Genomic DNA, 18639 nt, shown 5'->3' with positions numbered 1-18639 from the left:
TCCAGCTCCTCGTCTGAGCTCTCGTTCCTCTTTCAAATAAGAATAGGTGTATCCCAAAAAATATTCAAATCTCTTCTTCAAATGAAAAAAGATTTTCTCAAAACAAAGCTGAGTACAAGTAAACCAATCCGTTTCTCCTGCGCGTAAAAGCTCTCCAAATGCGTAAAAACGCGCAACTTTAATTCATTCACAGGTAATAAAAACAAAACAATGACAATGCGTTTTTCATATAAATACTGTTTTAATCAAAAGCAGTGAGCAGGTTATAAAATGTCAAACTGTTCAGAGCCATCGACTGTTTCCTCTTGAGTCACCGGTGAATCTGGAAGCAGTGAAACTGGAAAGACAGCCAGTCACCAGCCCTGTAGGACTGGTTTCACATCTCACCCACTCCACACAACACAGCCTTTTACAATCTGAACAGGGCCTTTAAAAACATAGACATGTAGGTAAAAAAGGATGCAGTGCCACCAAATAAAAAACACACGATTAATAGTATAAAAAAGTTACAAATTCATGACATGAATGTATGTTTTTTACTTCATCATTTCCCTGAGAGACAGTTTATCCTTCAGCTGTGAGCTCACAGGTTCTGTTGTAACACTGATTTTTTTGAATACGTGACTGTTAATTAAATGCTTAATAGTTTAGCACATGAAGTCACTTTGATAAATACTGATGTTTCAGCTATAAAAAATATATAAAATCTGTGCTTTTGTGAATGTCAACCCGTCCACGTGGCTGACTTTGGTCGATGGCAGGCTTTGGGTGGAGTGTCATTGTCCTGTTGGAGAAAAAAAAAAAACTGTTATGTCTTAACACACCCAAACAACAAGGAGGAGCCGTTCAAACGGACACTTCACACCCTCGATGATACGCCTCATGAATACAAACCAGCATCATGAAACTCCTCTACCTTGTATGTGGCGGTGTTCGGCTGGTGATGGTGGTGGTGATGGTGGAGGGATGTCTGGCACTGGTGAGAGTAAAGGGGCTCGGTGGTCCCACAGCTCATCGATGGGACACTGTGACTGCTGTGCTCTGGACTGACGAGCTGCCTGGACTCGTCCAACAGCTGCTGCAGAAAACAGCTGGACAGCGGATCGTCACCCTGGTGAGAGAAAGGGGGACTTGCTGGTTAGCTTAGCTTAGCATAAAGACTGGAAACAAAGGGAAACAGCTAGCCTGGCTCTGTCGAAAAGGTAGAAATAATCCAGCACCTCCAGAATTCCCCCTTGTTTCTAGAAATCATTTTCCAGGACATTTCCACCATCATGATCCAGCTGTTATGATGAACTAATATGTTCCTCTTGTGCGAAGTCTGATTTATCAAACAGGAGGTCTATGGCTACAACTTATCTCTGAAATCATCTCTTACGTGATTAGAAATACGTTGAACATACCAACGTTGATATAAGTTGTGTGATCATGAGTATTTTATCTTGACTTCAAAGATAAAAAAAAACACTTTTTGATGTGTTAATTGACAGAACTGTGTTTCTGTCTTACATCAATGGAGTGAGCTGAGAAGACTCCCAGGTCACCGTCGTCTCGGACTTGCTGATTGGCTGCTGGAGGAGAGGCGGGGTCTCGTGAAGGTCTCGAGTTCTTCACTCTGAGCGATGAAGGCGAGCGGTTGTTCAGACAGACACACCTTAACTCGTCCTGACTGAGACACAAACAAAAGGACAACCAAACAACACATTTATGACACGAACAAAGAGTGTGTAGCCTCTTAAAATACGCATTTTACCTCTCAGAACACAGGAGTTTCTAGTCTACTGCTGCCTCCATCTGTAAGTGTGTTTGTGTCGTGTGACTTTAGAGTTTCAGAGAGTTGGTTCGGATTCACCAAAGTCACACAATAACAGAAACAAACTAACCTATGAGGCAGCGGTAGACCGACAACTAATCAGGCTCTGCAAGCTAAAATGACAATGGAGTCTGGCGAATTTGAAGTGAGTATAGATAGCTGCTTTAGTTCCCATCAGAAAGATCTGACAGCAAGTTAAAGAGGAGAAAATATTATAAATATAGTGCATACTTAAACTGATATTGGTTCTTTTTAGGTGTCCTAAATACGTCGACAGCAGAACATTGATTTTCTGTCGTGCTGGTTCTACTGTCTGTTTCTACAAACTTCATCTACTGCAGTAAAACGCCTTATTCACCTTCCAGCTATCCCCTGACTGCTCTTCTCCCGCAGTGTCTCACGAGCACTTTCCAGGTTCAACTGCAGAAGCTGCAGGTCATTACGCTGATTCTCACACACCTGTAAAAGCACATGAACAGATTTTTTTATGTATTTACATTTCTCAGCATCAGATACAAAATGACCAACACTTCTAAGTCACCGTGAAACAGCAGTTCTTTATCTTTGCAGTGTGACGTACAGCCGAGTTAAACTGAATATGTGGGCGAGGTTTAGTAACGAGATGGATCTAAATAAAATTCTCACTTTGTCTTTAGACTTTAGACTTAAATATTATATTTATTATACTATAATTTATAAATATGTAAGTATGTTATATTATGGAATGCCATTCAATTAAATATTAAATAAATAAATGTCTTTGAAAGAAATCCCAAAATAAATAAATTAGGCAATAAATATATAAATACATATAATCATAAACTATATACGAACGATAAACTTTATTGACTCATTTATATATTTAAATTTATTTATATATTTAATGCCTAATTTATTTAATTAATTTCTTAGCCTTATTATTTTAATTTTGGTGTTGAATATTGAGGAAGATATTGCTCTACGATACTATATATTATGTTAGATTATATTGCTACATTTCACCTCATATTATAGCTTAAATCCTATCGCTATACTTTATATATTATGTTAATATTTTATAATGTTTTAGTACATAAATAACTGTATTATATCGATACAGAAAAGCTTTTCAAATCATTATTTTCAACATATTTACACTACAACCTGTGACTTTGCTGCTCCTAATTACATCCCATCACTCTCACTTTTACCTTATTATTTAGTGTTTAATTGCTCTTGTTCTTGCTCCTACTATTCTTGTATTAGTCTTATATACCTTTTTTTATTATTATTTTTTACATTCTCTATTTAGCTGTATTTATTTCTGTCCATGTGCTTCTCTGCAACACCTCAATTGTCCAAATAAAGTTTATCCTGATGTTGAAAAATCCTTGTTGTGATTTAATTTATGAAACGTAACTAAACACACTTTCTTGTCACTGTTGTGTTTTTGAAACAAGTATAAGTATAAGTACATGACAGTGACCCAGTAAACAGACTAAAGGAGACCTCTGAGGAATGCTGTCCAACCAGAGAGACGCCTCAGTGTGAGCAGCAGGAATGAAGAAATGACGTATACTCTGAACTCTGATCAAATGATAATTTTGTCAACTTTTTCAAGTTGGTGCATTTTCTAGGTTTCCTGTGAGGCTGAGGGAATGACTTTGTTTTTAATCTCTCTATGAGACATCACATATCAGACACTGTACCTGTCGTAAGCAGCGGAGCTCCGACATGGTGCGTTCCTGTTTGGAGCGAGACAGTTCCAGCATCTCGTCCCTCCAGCTGTCTCCCTCTCCTGGTGACAAACATTAAAATGCTGCACTTATCTCAGCAGGAACATTCACTTTTTTTTAGGCTCAAAGCAGAGACTGCACGGATCAAAATCAAGACACTGCAGAGATAAAACAGGAATGTACACAGGATTCCTAAGAGAAACATGGTTGTTATCTCAAATGTGACATGTTCTGCTTTTTACTGTTGTCTAGACTAAATAATAAATTCACAGCTACAGCCCTCGTATAATTTAAATGATGAGAAGCTTCTATGTGGATAAATTCTGTTGTGCGTGCATCACTAAAATGTATTTTGTTGATTTTTTACTGTGTATTTTTTGCTTTTGTTTAACCAGCAAAAGGCAAAAATAGCAGCACCATGGAGAATATAAAATACAGAGGTTAAAAAAAGGTATAAATTAATTCAATTGAATGTGTTGAGAATAATCAAGGAACACAAAACAGATCAAAAAGCTAAAATTAAATAACAGCAGTAAACATACAAATAAATATAAAAACAAATATGCAGAGGATTAAAATTCCTAATAAATAAATACATAAATGGATAAATGAAATCCTGAAACAAACGAAGACAATACATACTGACATTTCAACCTAATAAATCATTTAAAAACACTGACAGCTTGAGAGTGGACTGCTGTAGTTTAATGTACCTGACAGGACCAGATCTCTACGGAGCAGCTGCAGCTCCTGTTTCAGACGGATGATCTCTTCTCTCTGAGTGCTGCTCTGTGTGACCTGCTGCTGCAGCTCCTCTGTGACCGCAGGAGAGAGACAAAGACAAGGACAGCAGGAATAATTAGAAGCTTCTTATATTAGTAATTCAACAAAAAATGAACAGCCAAGTATTTAGATAACTGATTTCAAACAAAAATGACAACATCCTTTAGTTTCAGCTTCTTAAATGTGCAGATCTGATAATTGTTTTGATACATGGAGAGGTTTCTAGACGCTGTACAGTGACTGGATAAGCATTTAGTTTGAAGCATACTAATGTCTTCAAGGGCCAGTGAGCATTTCAGGGGATCTATTTGTAGAAACGATATTTACTATTTATAACTATGTTTTTATTTGTGTGTGTGTATAATCACCTGATCGTTAGCTGAGAATGAGTACGTTATATCTACATAGGGAGCAGGTCCTCTTCACAGAGACGCTATGTTGCATGATATGTTTCTCCAGTAGTTCAGAATGGACAAACCCAACACGGACTCTAGAGAGAGACTTTCACGCTGTCACAGCACCTAAAGGTCAACATAGTTCTCTAAAACTGTGGCACCGTCAGCTGCCGTCTGACCTCCATTGCTTCTAAAGTAGTGACATTATGGTATGGACGGCCTCTGAGTGAGGAAAAGTTTACCATAGTTTTGGACTCTACAGCTCACATTACCACAGTCTTGGAAAGTGAGGAGTGAGTCGAGACTTATTCAGTTGGTTGAAATCTGCAACAACACTGCTAGATGTGACCAAATCCTACACACTGGCCCTTTAACTCTGTATATTCAGGTCGTCTGATTCCATGTTAAAGTGGCAATCTTTAGGATTTTCATTTAAATAAATGTATTTTAAGTCATTATCTAACGCTGAATTAGTTAACAAAATGATGATTGAGCCTCTGGCCCACTGAATAAAGTATTGCAACATTCAAATATTTGCATTATTACTGGGTGTCTGTTTTGACACACCTGGAAAAATAGCTGTAAAACTGTTTTTCTGTTGTAAAACTAGAACTATGCACGCAGCTCTGAAAAATGACCAACAGTTAGTTAGTATGGTATTTCGGACGCAGCCCAAAGACACCAGACTGATAAAGGTTTCACTCAAAATAGAAATTGTAAATAAACCAGGACTGAAATCTAAGGGATTGCCACTTCGTAAAGATTGTACTTAGTAAAGTTTAAGATGACTTGTTTCTTAATTCAGAACACCTTCAGTTTTACTCGTGTACCTTTAAGGTGAGAGATCTCGTATCTGGACTCTCTGTAGCGGCGTTTATTTTCCTCTGAGTCTCTCAGGAGTTGATTTTCCCGTGAGCGACTCTCTGACATCGTTGTCTCCAGATCTCGTAGGCGCCCTGTGAGGTCGACCACATGACCAGAGGCCTCGCTCACATCTTTGTCCTGATGGGGGTGAAAGTAGCAGAATATCAGAATCCAAAAAAGATACAAAACTATCTTCTATTTATGGAAGATACAAAGAAATATTAGTACCTTGAGTTTGAGCATGGAGCTCAGTTCCTCCTCTCTGACTTGCAGAGAGCCGACTTGAGAGGACAGAGCCATGACCGTGGAGTTCAGACTCTGGTTCTTCTCCTAAGAGACACAAAGACACTTAAACCTTCAAGCAGAGATACTAAGACTGTTTTCTACTGAGTATAAAAAGGATGAGAAGAAAGACTTCGAGAATACACTTGGAAGCAATATTACATAATATTAAATCATTCATTCTTATCCTCCTACATACAAAGACACCTATTACAAGCCTATGTTTCCAGAAAACATCTTATTGTCAACAAATCCCATAAAAAGACAAAAACCAACCATCATACAAGCAAGTATTGTGTAGCTTTTATTCTACTTTTAAATTCAGCTTATTTTTGACTGCGTGTAAAAATCCTGATATAAATATTGTGTATCAAAGTGTGATATATTGTAGAAATATAGAATATCATCAGCCTTATCCTTCAACTATCACCAAGAAAATAATCTGATAAATGTGTTAAAGGTACCTCTTTTTAATCACACCAGCTATTTCTCACAGCTCTATATCTGCCTTATTTCCATACAATGTGATATAAATATAGAGAATATAAATGTGTATTTATGTTTTAATTGTACCTCAAAGTCTTGACATTTTTGGCTGATGTTCTGCTGTTTCCCTTCAAGCTCACAGAGCTGCTGTTGAGCTACGCTGAGCTCCTTCTGGACCTCCTCCTTCCTGGTTTCCACCGCCCACACTCGTTTAGTCAGGACTCGGATCACCTCGTTGCGTTTCTGCAACTCATCTGCACAAACAGGAAAAACAACCACGTTCACAGTCTGGAACTGAAACAATAACAGAAAAACAAATGAACTGTTATGGGCATTGATTGATAGACAAACAGAAGTAAAATAAATATATATTCATGATTTATCATTCTACATTATTTGCAAATCTAGAAATAGTAAAGGAGGACCGGATCTTTATCAAATCAAAGAAAAAATCCTTGTGTCCTCACCATCCAAACGGGCACACCTCTGCTCCAGGGAGAGCACCCTCTGGCGGTCCTGTTCCCAGGCGTGAAGCTGCTTATGATGGGAGGCAGCCATGGCGTTCAGCTCGCGGTCCCTGTCCTTCAGCTCAGCCATCAGCAGCTGGAGCTCCCTCCTCTGCCTCTGGATGGTGGAGCCACTCGGGTCATTCACAGGGAACTTTTGCAAAGCACACAGAGAGACACGTTTAGCTAATGTCAACATAATAAAGCCTGTTTATAATATTTCCTAAAAGTTTGTGAGTGCACAGCTCTTTTTTACAGCTGACTATTAAGATAAGATAATCCTTTATTAGTCTCGCAGCGGGGAAATTTGCATCAGATATGGTGGAGCTTGTAACCTGCACATGAACTCATCATAAAATACATTATAAACAAGGAACATGGAGCTCCTAGGGGCTAAATTGAATCCCACCTCGGAGTCCTGCGAGCTGGGAGGACAGAGTGTGTCTGCTGGTATTGGAGGTGAACTTCTCGCCCACTGTTTTGCTGTGTTGTCCATCTTGAAGCTGCTTAGAACAGACAGTTGGCTACCATCCAACCAAGCAGCACCATTTTTCTGAAAAGTTGCATATATACACATCACAATCAGACTCTGAATTCCTTTTATTTTATGAGTGTATTTAACATAATGGTATATAATAATATACCATTATTATTATTAGTCAAATTACTATTCCCTATTTCAAAATTATAATTCTACTATAATAATTGCTGCTGTTATTATAAGTAGTCTTCATTGTTTTTTCCTTCCTCTGCTTACTACTCTTATTATATGAATCATTTATGTCATATACATTGCATGTGTTGTATCTCTGTTATGTTGTTCATTCTGTACACATGACATCTGTTGCATTCTGTCCATCCTGGGAGAAGGATCCCTCCTCTGTCGCTCTCCCAGACGTTTCTTCCTTTTTTCTCCCTGTTGAAGGGTTTTTAGGGGAGTTTTTCCTGTGCCGACGTGAGGGAAGGACAGAGGATGTCGCATGTGAACAGATCGTATTAGTTTGTTTCTGTACTTTTGCTCTGGTTTATGCTCTTAGATGCTATTTAAGAAAGGAGATGCACTTATGACTTCTGGTGACTAGTAGTTCTCTTGAATACCTATGTTGAAAACACTTATTGTAAGTCGCTTTGGATAAAAGCGTCTGCTAAATGACTGTAATGTAATGTAAAATATACAGGGGACAAATTAAAGGAAAAACCTAAATAAAAGAGTCAAAACACTGAATCTTTGATGAGTATTCATATAATGTGAACAACATGCTACGGCCTTTACAGTCTCCTGTCAGATCTGAACCCAGTTGAACATCGATGGAACATTTTGGACCAAAAAGGTAATGAGATTACCTGATAAAATAAGGCTTTTGTATACAGTACCAGTAAAAGGTTTGGACACACCTTCTCATTCAACTACTCTGAAGAATGTAAAATATAAAACATATTCTGGTTTGTTGAGCATTTGTTTGTTTACCACATAATTCCATATGTGTTCCTTCATAGTTTGGATGTCTTCAATATTAATCTACAATGTAGAAAAAAATAAAAATAAAGAAAAAACATTGAATGAGAAGTTGTGTCCAAACTTTTGACTGGTACTATATATATATATATATATATATATATATATATATATATATATATATATATATATATATATATAGGGGACAAATTAAAGGAAAAACCCAAATAAAAGAGTCAAAACACTGAATCTTTGATGAGTATTCATATAATGTGAATAACATGCTACGGCCTTTACAGTCTCCTGTCAGATCTGAACCCAGTTGAACATCGATGGAATATTTTGGACCGAGAATATACTATAAATGTTAGACAAAATGACATCATATGAACTATAATATACATTGAGTGATGTCTGTGACTGTCTGATGCTATAAGTCCTTTCAGTTGTCTGGTTATGTTTGTTTTTCTTTCTATCAGCTGTACTCAGGTGCACATATGTTAATGAGATTACCTGATAAAATAAGGCTTTTATATACAGTACCAGTAAAAGTGTGGACACACCTTCTCATTCAATGGTTTTTCTTTATTTTTCTTTATTTCTACATTGTAGATTAATATTGAAGACATCCAAACTATGAAGCAACACATATGGAATTATGTGGTAAACAAACAAATGCTCAACAAACCAGAATATGTTTTATATTTTAGATTATTCAAAGTAGTTGAATGAGAAGGTGTGTCCACACATTTGACTGGTACTGTACATAAAAGCCTTATTTTTCTGGGCTATATAAAACAAACTGAATTGAACAGAAACCTCACTGACCTCTTTAACTGGAGTGCTGTGCCAGAGCTCAGCTGAAGTATCTGGAAGGCAAAGTGGAGAATGGATGTTTTAAACCTTCACATCAGACTTTAATGTCTAATGTTGTTGGTTTGTTTACCTTTTGACCAGTGGAACCAGTCTGAGGCTCTCCCAGTGGAACCAGTCAGTCTGTCCCCTTCATCCATCACATCATAACAGCCACCCACTATATGATCACACCCAATGTATTTATGTTTCCCCCCCAGTAACCCTGTGTTATGTCACCTCCATTGTTGTGGTTTTGAGCACGTTTTATAGGCTAACGTTAGCATAAGCTAGCAAGGCTAATATAACCACTAAAGTGAACTAAAACTCTGCAATTTAGATTAAATAACTTCAACGTTTGTATAAATTAACCAGAAGCTTCAGAATATATTTCATACATCGTTATGTGGAGACACAAAAGAATCTGGAAGAACTTAAATCAAGCTAGCTAGCTAGCCGGCTAACGTTAGCTTCTTGGGAAAGTGTAACTTTTGAAACGTAAAGGAGTTCAGTGGTGATGGGACAGTGACGTCACGCCGACGTACATCCAGTTTGTATTTTTCCGACAATTTTTTTGAACTTTAAAAAAAAATAATAATAATAGAACTAAAGTATAATAAGAGTATTTATAATGTATTGCCTTGGAACACGAAAAAAATAATTAATTAGATTAATTATGTTCCTACTTCCGGTCATCTAGGCTTAACCTTGTTTTAAATAGCCTAGAAGATGCCGTTAAAGGAGTTGAAATTATTTTTTTCACAAATAATAATATTTACTTAAAAATAAATGTTACCTATTTTTTAAATAATATAATATAATATAATATAATATAATATAATATAATATAATATAATATAATATAATATAATATAATATAATATAATATAATATAATATAATATAATATAATAGATTTAAATAAAACCGTGCAGTGTTGTGTTCGTCCTCCGGCCGCCAGGGGTCGCTGCTGCGCATCCCCGCTGCGCATCGACCACCTCGGCGACTAAAACAAGAAGCGCCACTAGGCGTGCTCAAAGTACGCCAACTAAAACCTCACTAAGAATGGTTTTCTAAAAAGTCAAACTAACGTTAATAATAATGCGAGCGGGTTCACCGACGAGACATCAACTTTAAGAACATATTTCTGAGGGTACGTAGCCCGTTATCTGTCTTTAACAAGTTATATTTTAGCAGCTTAGCCCGTTTAAATAGCGGTGCTAGCTTAGTTAGCATGCTAAGCTAACACAGGTGACAGCTGGTGAGTCCACGGTTACCTGATGAATGACACCACTCTTAACTAAACTCAGAGGTGTTTTACATTAAAGCACAGTCTGTCATCGTTGTCACAGTGTCCACTCTACCTGTGATGTTTGGATTATAAACACGTGTTTTAAGCTAGGCCGCATGTGTTAGCCGGCTAAAGCTAACTAGCTCTGCTGCTGCTGCCTGTGTCATGATGCTAGCTCATGATGACACCTCTGCAGCAGCCTTGTTCCTGATGTCCACAGTGGAGTCTGATGAAGACACATCTGAAGACATGTCATCACAAGATATTCTCTACTTTATATATTTATATATATTTATATTTATATATAAAAGCCTTATTTTATCAGGTAATCTCATTAACATATGTGCACCTGAGGACAGCTGACAGACACAAAAACAAACTTATAGCATCAGACAGTCACAGACATCACTCAATGTATATTATAGTTGAAAAAATAAAAATAACAATAAAGAAAAAACATTGAATGAGAAGGTCACATATATATATATGTGTATATAATAAAATAAAAATAACAATACATACATACAATAGGTGTGTGTGTGTATATATATATATATATATACATACATACATACACACACCTTCTCATTCAATGGTTTTTCTTTATTGTTATTTTTATTTTTTCCAACATTGTAGATTAATATTGAAGAAAAACAAACATAACCAGACAACTGAAAGGACTTATAGCATCAGACAATCAAAGACATCACTCAATGTATATTATAGTTCATATGATGTCATTATGTCTAACATTTATAGTATATTCTCTAACATTTTGGTCCAAAATATATATATATATATATAAATAAAAGCCTTATTTTATCAGGTAATCTCATTAACATATGTGCACCTGAGGACAGCTGACAAACAAAAACAAACTTATAGCATCAGACAGTCACAGACATCACTCAATGTATATTATAGTTCATATGATGTCATTTTGTCTAACATTTATAGTATATTAATTTTATTCACATTATATGAATACTCATCAAAGATTCAGTGTTTTGATTCTTTTATTTAGGTTTTTCCTTTAATTTGTCCCATATATATATATATATATATATATATATATATATATATATATATATACATACATACATACATACACACACACGGACACACACACCTTCTCATTCAATGGTTTGTCTTTATTGTTATTTTTATTCAACAACAGAATAACAATAAAGAAAAACCATTGAATGAGGAGTGTGTGTGTGTGCATATATATATATATATATATATATATATATATATATATATATATATATAAAAGCCTTATTTTATCAGGTAATCTCATTAACATATGTGCACCTGAGGACAGCTGACAGAAACAAAAACAAACTTATAGCATCAGACACTCAATGTATATTATAGTTCATATGATGTCATTTTGTCTAACATTTATAGTATATTCATTTTATTCACATTATATGAATACTCATGAAAGATTCAGTGTTTTGACTCTTTTATTTAGGTTTTTCCTTTAATTTGTCCCCTGTATATTTTACATTACATTACAGTCATTTAGCAGACGCTTTCATCCAAAGCGACTTACAGGAAGTGTATTCAACATAGGTATTCAAGAGAACTACTAGTCACCAGAAGTCATAAGTGCATCTCCTTTCTTAAACAAGCATCTAGAAGCATAAACCAGAGCAAAAGTACAGAAACAAACTAGTACGAATACAATATACAGTATATATATATATGTCCACACTGTGCATACAACTTTGTTTTACATTCTTTTCTGTCTTCTCTTCAGATCATTTGTGATGGCTACTACTGAGATGGAATCTGGTTCTTTGGAAAGCAGACCAGAAAATGTGACATATTGCTCTGACTCAAAGTACCCACTGAAAGTACTTTACTGTGGAGGTACAGCATATATATATATATATCTATATATATCTTCTCTTCCCATATTATCTTACCATGCTGACTTACACTCTTACTGCATCATATTTTGTACAAGAGCTGGAAAAGTCAGTCGATTTAATCAATTTGTTTAATTGTCATTTTTCAAGCTGAGATAGCGGAACACTTTCTGTACTCTTCTTTTCCAGCCTTTCAAATGATACAATTTCCTGCTTTCTTGGTCAGATATCATTGTAGACTTATTATTTTTGGTATTTGGACTTTTGTTGAACTACACAACACATATAAAGGCATCGTGTTTGACTCTGTTGATGTTTCATAAGTTAAATTATCGAATTTTGGAAAAAATGATGGGCAGAAAAATCAGTAATGAAAATAATCAGCCCGATATTTTATTTATATTATGTGCTGCTATATTAATACAGACAACACTAAGTAGCATTAGCATTACTTTATCGTATATATGATTCTATTGTACACTATTTACATATATAATAGATTTGCTGACTTGCTGCTATTATCGACACCACTGTCACTTTACCTTTTAACTTTGTCTTTAATTGCTGTTGTATACTTTTTATTCTTACTTTTATTCTTATTCTAGTTGTATATACCTCTTATTATTATAATATATTGTTACTTCTCTATTAATCTGTTCTTTGTGCTGCTGCATCATCTCAATATTCCCTCTTGGGATATTGTATGTTAATGCCTTTTGAAAATGTGACGATGTGAATTTTTTTCTTGTTTCTTTGCAGTGTGCTCTCTGCCTACGGAGGTAAGTTTAAGGATATGTTCATTACCTAAACTGTATGATGTTCACTAAAGCATCTATAAATATCTCATTTGAGGTTTAGATTAGCCAACTACCTGTACACATACAAGGAATTTGACTCTGGTTTAAAGTTGATCTCACACAGTAATAAAACGGTTTCCAGGAAGAATAGACACAAGCTAAATATAAGGACAACAAAGCTGAACACACATAACTACTAGTACATGCACACAGTGTCTATACACAAGTCAAACTCTATATTTAAGTAGTTCTTTACAGTATAACTAAATGTACACTGTTGTGTCTGCAGTACTGTGAGTACATGCCCGAGCCAGCCAAATGTAGGCATTGGCTTGAGAAGAACTTTCCAGATGTGTTTGCCAGGATGACTGTAGGTGAGTGCCATTTAAGATTTAACCCAAAGATGTATATATTTCTTTAATTTCTCCAAAGTCCGCATGCAGTAGCTTCAAACACGTGTGTGCTAAGAATAAATCTGGGCAGTATAGGTTTATATATTAATTTATTGTTACATGAGAATAAATAGTTGGTTTTTGGCTGATGTAATATTGTGGTACAGCTTATGCTTATGTGCATTCAGATGACACAACTATCTGATGGAGACTAGATAAACTATGAATGCCACTGCTTGTAAGGTCATCATATTTACATGTTTTTCTCAATCCCATTATTGGTGTGTAAATTTTTTCCAATAGTCACCTTTTTATTGCTGTACCCATAATGTGTTTATCCTTTTTACCCCCCATAAGTGATCAAAAGGTTAGGAAAATAATCATATTCCACATTTTCTGCCCGTATGACACTGTTGTACTGCTGTATGATGTTTACAATGAGTGAAATATTAAACACAACACTCCAGGTTTGATTCTATTAAATAGATATTTCCTTTAAAGACACATTTTCACAGCAGGAATTTGTAATGACTGACCCAACTGCAGAACAGCACATTTAAAAACACTTTCTACCTGCTAGAACCTTGTTTATTTGTTTACCTACAGTGATTTATTTGGACTGTAACAGCGTTGTGGAAGAGTATTTGATTTTCATGTGCGCCAAAAATTTAATTTACATAATATATAAACAGAAAGAGCTTTAGTGGAAAGTCTTTTAGCATGAAAGAAGAGCAGTTAATCAGACAAATGTATACTATCAAAGTCTTAACACAGATGTATGAATGTGTGCTGTTGAGTCTAGAAATTCAGTTTAATGTATTCAGAGTGAGAAACGACTTCATAATGAGGTCAAGTCTTTCCGGGTCTAAAGGTCTTTAATGCCGTCAAACTGAAAGAAGAATCCGCTGTGTTTTATGGGCCCACTGGTCAGCAATGCTAGTCTGTCACTAAAAAGAGATGGCACTCATCCAAAAGGTAAGAAGCTTTATGGCCGTTTTGGTTTTTATTATTTTCCTCTTGTCCCTCTGAACTACAGGCCCTGGAGGGAGTGTGCCCAAGCAGGAACTCGGCATCGGAGAATCTCCCCCTGGAGGAGAGGAGGAGGAGAAGAAGAAACAGAAGAGAGGTAGGGGGACGAATGTTTAACTTTAATAGTCTTATTATAGAATATTATGGTGTTAGTTATACCTGGATTCAAAGGATAAACTTTTCATGGATACGCTGCTTTGTTTAAGTTGTGATCCTTAAGATTTCAGTTGATTTGGTGACATTTGCAAACATTTTTTTTCCTGTGTGCATGTGAAGGCAATTTGTATATTATGGTATCCATGTTTGATTTAATGAAAATAATTATAACTTTAATGCCGTCTGTAGTTCAGGATTTAGCTGTTTTGGTTAAACTCCTTTTCTAGTGGTTGCATGTTTATAGTGACATTACAAGTTTAAGTTATGTGTATTAAACCTATAAAAGTGTTAAGATACTTTAATCTGGTTTATTTTTGTTTAACCTTCTTTTCTAAGGTGGGAGAGGACAGATCAAACAGAAAAAGAAGACTGTTCCTCAGAAAGTCACGATAGCAAAAATCCCAAGAGCCAAGAAAAAATACGTCACAAGGGTGTGTGGCCTGGCAACATTTGGTAAGAGACTTGTTTCAGTGTGTTTTATTATTCTTAACGCTGATTGTTTTACTTTCTCTTAATGCTTTATTCTCCTCTGATGTGAACTCTGCGTTGACTCTTGCAGACATTGAACTTAAAGAGGCTCAGCGGTTCTTCGCCCAGAAATTCTCCTGTGGTGCTTCAGTCACAGCAGAGGATGAAATAATCATTCAGGGAGATTTTACAGACGACATAATCGACGTCATTCAAGAGAAGTGGCCCGAGGTGAGCTGCATGGAAAATATTAAATTGTTCATCTTTCTACTTCTGTTTTTCTGTAATCGTTTTCTCTTTTGCCCCTCAAACTCCAGCCCGGTGGGTGAGGCAGAACTAGCTGTGAATTAGTCATTTAGCACTGAGTTGAACTTCTCTGTACCTTTTACAGTGATGTTAAAATATGTCAGATAGTTGGCAGGAGGAGAGGAGGGATGTGGCTCCATTACTGAGAAGAGAGTGACGTTTTGAAAGAGAGATGAAACTGAGCAGTCTGGAAGTTGAATGAGCACAACTATACTTATGCTGCACTTGTATTTATCTTAAATATAGTCTGTGGAACCTACGTTGTCATGCTTTCAGATTAAATTATACACCAGTTTGCGGCTTAAATGAGTTTCAGGGATTAGAGCAGTGACACAAATCGGCCTCAAAGCTAAATTAAAAGTGACACAGTTGTATTTTATGTTTCTCACAAGATATTCTGCACATGAAAACTGTTGCTGATGGTTCTAAAAATGCTTCATGTGCAGAGTACTTAACTAATAAGAAACCCAAACAATCGTTGAATAATTAGTCTGGGGTTTAATGTCAACAAACTCCATGAAAAGACAAAAAAAAACAATGTCAATCTTTTAATGTGACACCAATTTATAGTTTCCCTTTCAAAAGTGGCGACGTAATCTCCTAAAACAGCTGGTCACTACATTTTTTTAAAATCAAACAAACAGGAAGAAATATTGCATTTCGAGGGGACACTTTTTAGCGGCGGATTAATCCACATTTTGTGCTCTATCTTTTTCAGTATTTGTTACTATAATTACGAGACTGAATTCGTTGTCTGTGTCTCTGTTTCAGGTGGACGATGAGAGCATTGATGATCTGGGTGAAGTCAAGAAGTGAAGACCAAATATGCACTTTTACTGAAACGGATGTGACCTGTAACGACGACGACAACCTGGCCAAATGTACACATTAAGTCATTTTATACCTATTTTATTTACTGTTCATAAAAAGCTGTGGACTTGGCCACTCACTTGGCATCTATTTTTTTTTTTTTTTTTTTTTTTAGTTATCAATAGCTGCTTTCTCTCGTTTGCCAAAGGTGTGGTATGACGTGAATCGCTCCCAAATGTTCTTCACTCAAGCAAAAACTGTAGGCTAATAAATTTCAGTCTCCTTCGCCTGTCGATCTTCTTTCCAACTTTATTTCTTTTCTTTTGTGTCTATTTTATTACAACAAAAAAAACGCATTAAAAAGGATTGTGAGGATGAAGTCACCTGCTTTATCTGAGTCACTTAAATGGCCTCAGGTTGCTTGTTTTCCAGTTCTCCCACTCACTTCCCCCATGAGTGAACCTTCTCGCCTGCATAATAGTTTTATAATGAAGCCGCTCTCCCCAGACAGATAACATTTACAGTTGTTTCCGCGCTCCTCTGGGTCAATACCGCCTCCCCAGAGATAACGCTTGGTGCACAGATGTTTGTCCGAGGATCGTTTGCATGAACGCAAACACACGACACCCTACTAAAGAAGTCAGCTGGTGGAGCATAACCTACGTTGACTCTGTTCAGAGCAGCAGCGGTTGTTTTTCCCACACCGAAGATGAATCTCTCCACGTCGAAGATGAATCTCTCCACGTCGGACGTGTGCTGCGCCTTCGAGTCGCCCTTGCTGGACCGGCTTCTGCCTCCGGTTCTGATCCTGGAGTTCATGTTCGGGCTGATGGGGAACGTCGTGGCCTTGTGGATGTTCATCTTCCACATGGACACGTGGAAGCCCAACGCCGTGTACCTGACCCACCTGGCCGTGGCCGACTCCATCGTGCTGTTCTGCTTGCCCTTCAGGGCCGACTACTACCGGCGCGGCAAGGACTGGATTCACGGAGACATCATGTGTCGCATCCTGCTCTTCCTGCTGGCGGCCAACCGTGCGGCGGGGATCTTCTTCCTCACCGCCGTCGCCGTCGACCGCTACTTTAAGATCGTCCACCCGTTGAACCGGATCAACCGGATGGGTCTTGGCTACGCCCTCTGGGTCTCCTTCGCCCTCTGGGGTCTGATCTTTCTCGCCACTGGGTACCTTCTCGCCAACGAGCACTTCTTCTACAACGGCAACCGAACGCAGTGCGAGAGCTTCAACATCTGCATGGGCTTCAGTCCCCTCTCCACCTGGCACAACACCTTCTACGTCACCCAGTTCTTCCTGCCCACGGCCATCGTGGCCTTCTGCACCATCCGGATCACGTGGCAGCTGAGGGTCAGGACCATGGACAAGCAGGGGAAGATCAAACGGGCCGTTCAGTTCGTGGCGGCCGTGGCTCTGATATTCATCACCTGCTTCTTTCCCAGCACGATATCGCGCATCGCCGTCTGGATCCTCAAGGCGTGGTACAACGAATGCCGATACTTCGAGGAGGCCAACCTGGCGTTCTACACCTCGGTGTGTTTCACCTACTTCAACAGCGTCCTCAACCCCGTGGTGTATTACTTCTCCAGCCCGGCCTTCAGCGGCAGCTTCGACAAGCTCCTGAACAAACTGCTGAGACGGAGCGAGATCACAGATCAGACGGCTACAACTGAGAATGACATTTCCACCAGTGATGGTAGAAAGGGTTAAATCCCTGTTGTTACTCTAATAAATACATAAAGCATGTTAAAGGCCTGGCTACTGATAGAAATACTATTACCCTAGTTTAAAACTATAATATGATGTAGGAAAGAGGTTTTGCTGTGTTGGTGAACAACACAATTACCCACCTAAAGTACTAATTAGCAGCTAAGTGCTGTGTACTTGTGTAGGTTAAACGAAAACCCTCGAGTGTTTTAATTAGAGCAATTATTTTTAACAACGAAAAGGCTTCCGTTGCACGCTGACCCAGACTTGTTGCCCAGCAAATGCTCATAAAGGCAACAGTATCTATCAGATAGATTTTTTTTCTTTGTAAAGGAGTTCATAAAACACTTTACATAGTCAATCACTGATTATCTGCTACCCAGTAACGTAATATTTACAGTATAAATCAGTTGAACAGCCAGAGGGAGGTTTTAAAAACTTAACGTGCAGTCGTTAAACTGTCATTTAACACGTAAATCAAACATCACTGCAAAGTTTACCAGGATAGCTCAGTCCATGAAGGTAGTGAGAGTGCAGGGAATTCCAACAAATAATGTCAAAGCAGTGTCTTTTTTTTTAAATTTCTGTTTCTTTTTTCTGTTATATTTTGTTTTCAATAAATGAATTAAATATTATAATGAC

The 18639-nt window shown here is 37.3% G+C and overlaps 3 protein-coding genes across 4 annotated transcripts; 2 read left to right on the top strand and 1 right to left on the bottom strand.

The window, feature by feature from the left end:
* Positions 1–224: 224 nt before the first annotated feature.
* Positions 225–9749, bottom strand: ccdc62 (coiled-coil domain containing 62). Of its 2 annotated transcripts, XM_054612768.1 has the most exons (13): positions 9247–9749; positions 9129–9169; positions 7254–7397; positions 6806–6998; positions 6426–6592; positions 5799–5900; positions 5537–5708; positions 4242–4343; positions 3502–3590; positions 2172–2272; positions 1510–1669; positions 917–1111; positions 225–784 (listed from the first exon to the last, which is right to left on the bottom strand). In XM_054612768.1, exons 1-13 carry the CDS (start codon positions 9311–9313, stop codon positions 725–727), a joined length of 1593 nt encoding a protein of 530 aa, XP_054468743.1. In that variant the 5' UTR covers positions 9314–9749; the 3' UTR covers positions 225–724. The 2 variants fall into 2 exon arrangements, with proteins under 2 accessions (XP_054468743.1, XP_054468744.1); XM_054612769.1 differs by lacking the exons at positions 9129–9169; positions 9247–9749 and adding an exon at positions 7636–7773.
* Positions 9750–10149: 400 nt separating this feature from the next.
* On the top strand, positions 10150–16570 carry denr (density-regulated protein). The gene is made up of 8 exons (XM_054612046.1): positions 10150–10304; positions 12208–12320; positions 13079–13098; positions 13406–13490; positions 14545–14634; positions 15030–15146; positions 15253–15392; positions 16239–16570. The coding sequence occupies exons 2-8, from the start codon at positions 12218–12220 to the stop codon at positions 16281–16283; spliced, it is 600 nt and encodes a 199-aa protein (XP_054468021.1). The 5' UTR covers positions 10150–10304; positions 12208–12217; the 3' UTR covers positions 16284–16570.
* A 90-nt stretch (positions 16571–16660) lies between these two features.
* LOC129102085 (hydroxycarboxylic acid receptor 2-like) lies at positions 16661–18639 on the top strand. Its single transcript, XM_054612045.1, has one exon. It carries the CDS (start codon positions 16987–16989, stop codon positions 17998–18000), a length of 1014 nt encoding a protein of 337 aa, XP_054468020.1. The 5' UTR covers positions 16661–16986; the 3' UTR covers positions 18001–18639.

This window comes from Anoplopoma fimbria, chromosome 14, assembly GCF_027596085.1.
Source record: "Anoplopoma fimbria isolate UVic2021 breed Golden Eagle Sablefish chromosome 14, Afim_UVic_2022, whole genome shotgun sequence".
NCBI lineage: Eukaryota > Metazoa > Chordata > Actinopteri > Perciformes > Anoplopomatidae > Anoplopoma > Anoplopoma fimbria.
Note: the sequence above shows the minus strand (reverse complement) of the source record. Positions and strands in the feature narration are given on the sequence as shown.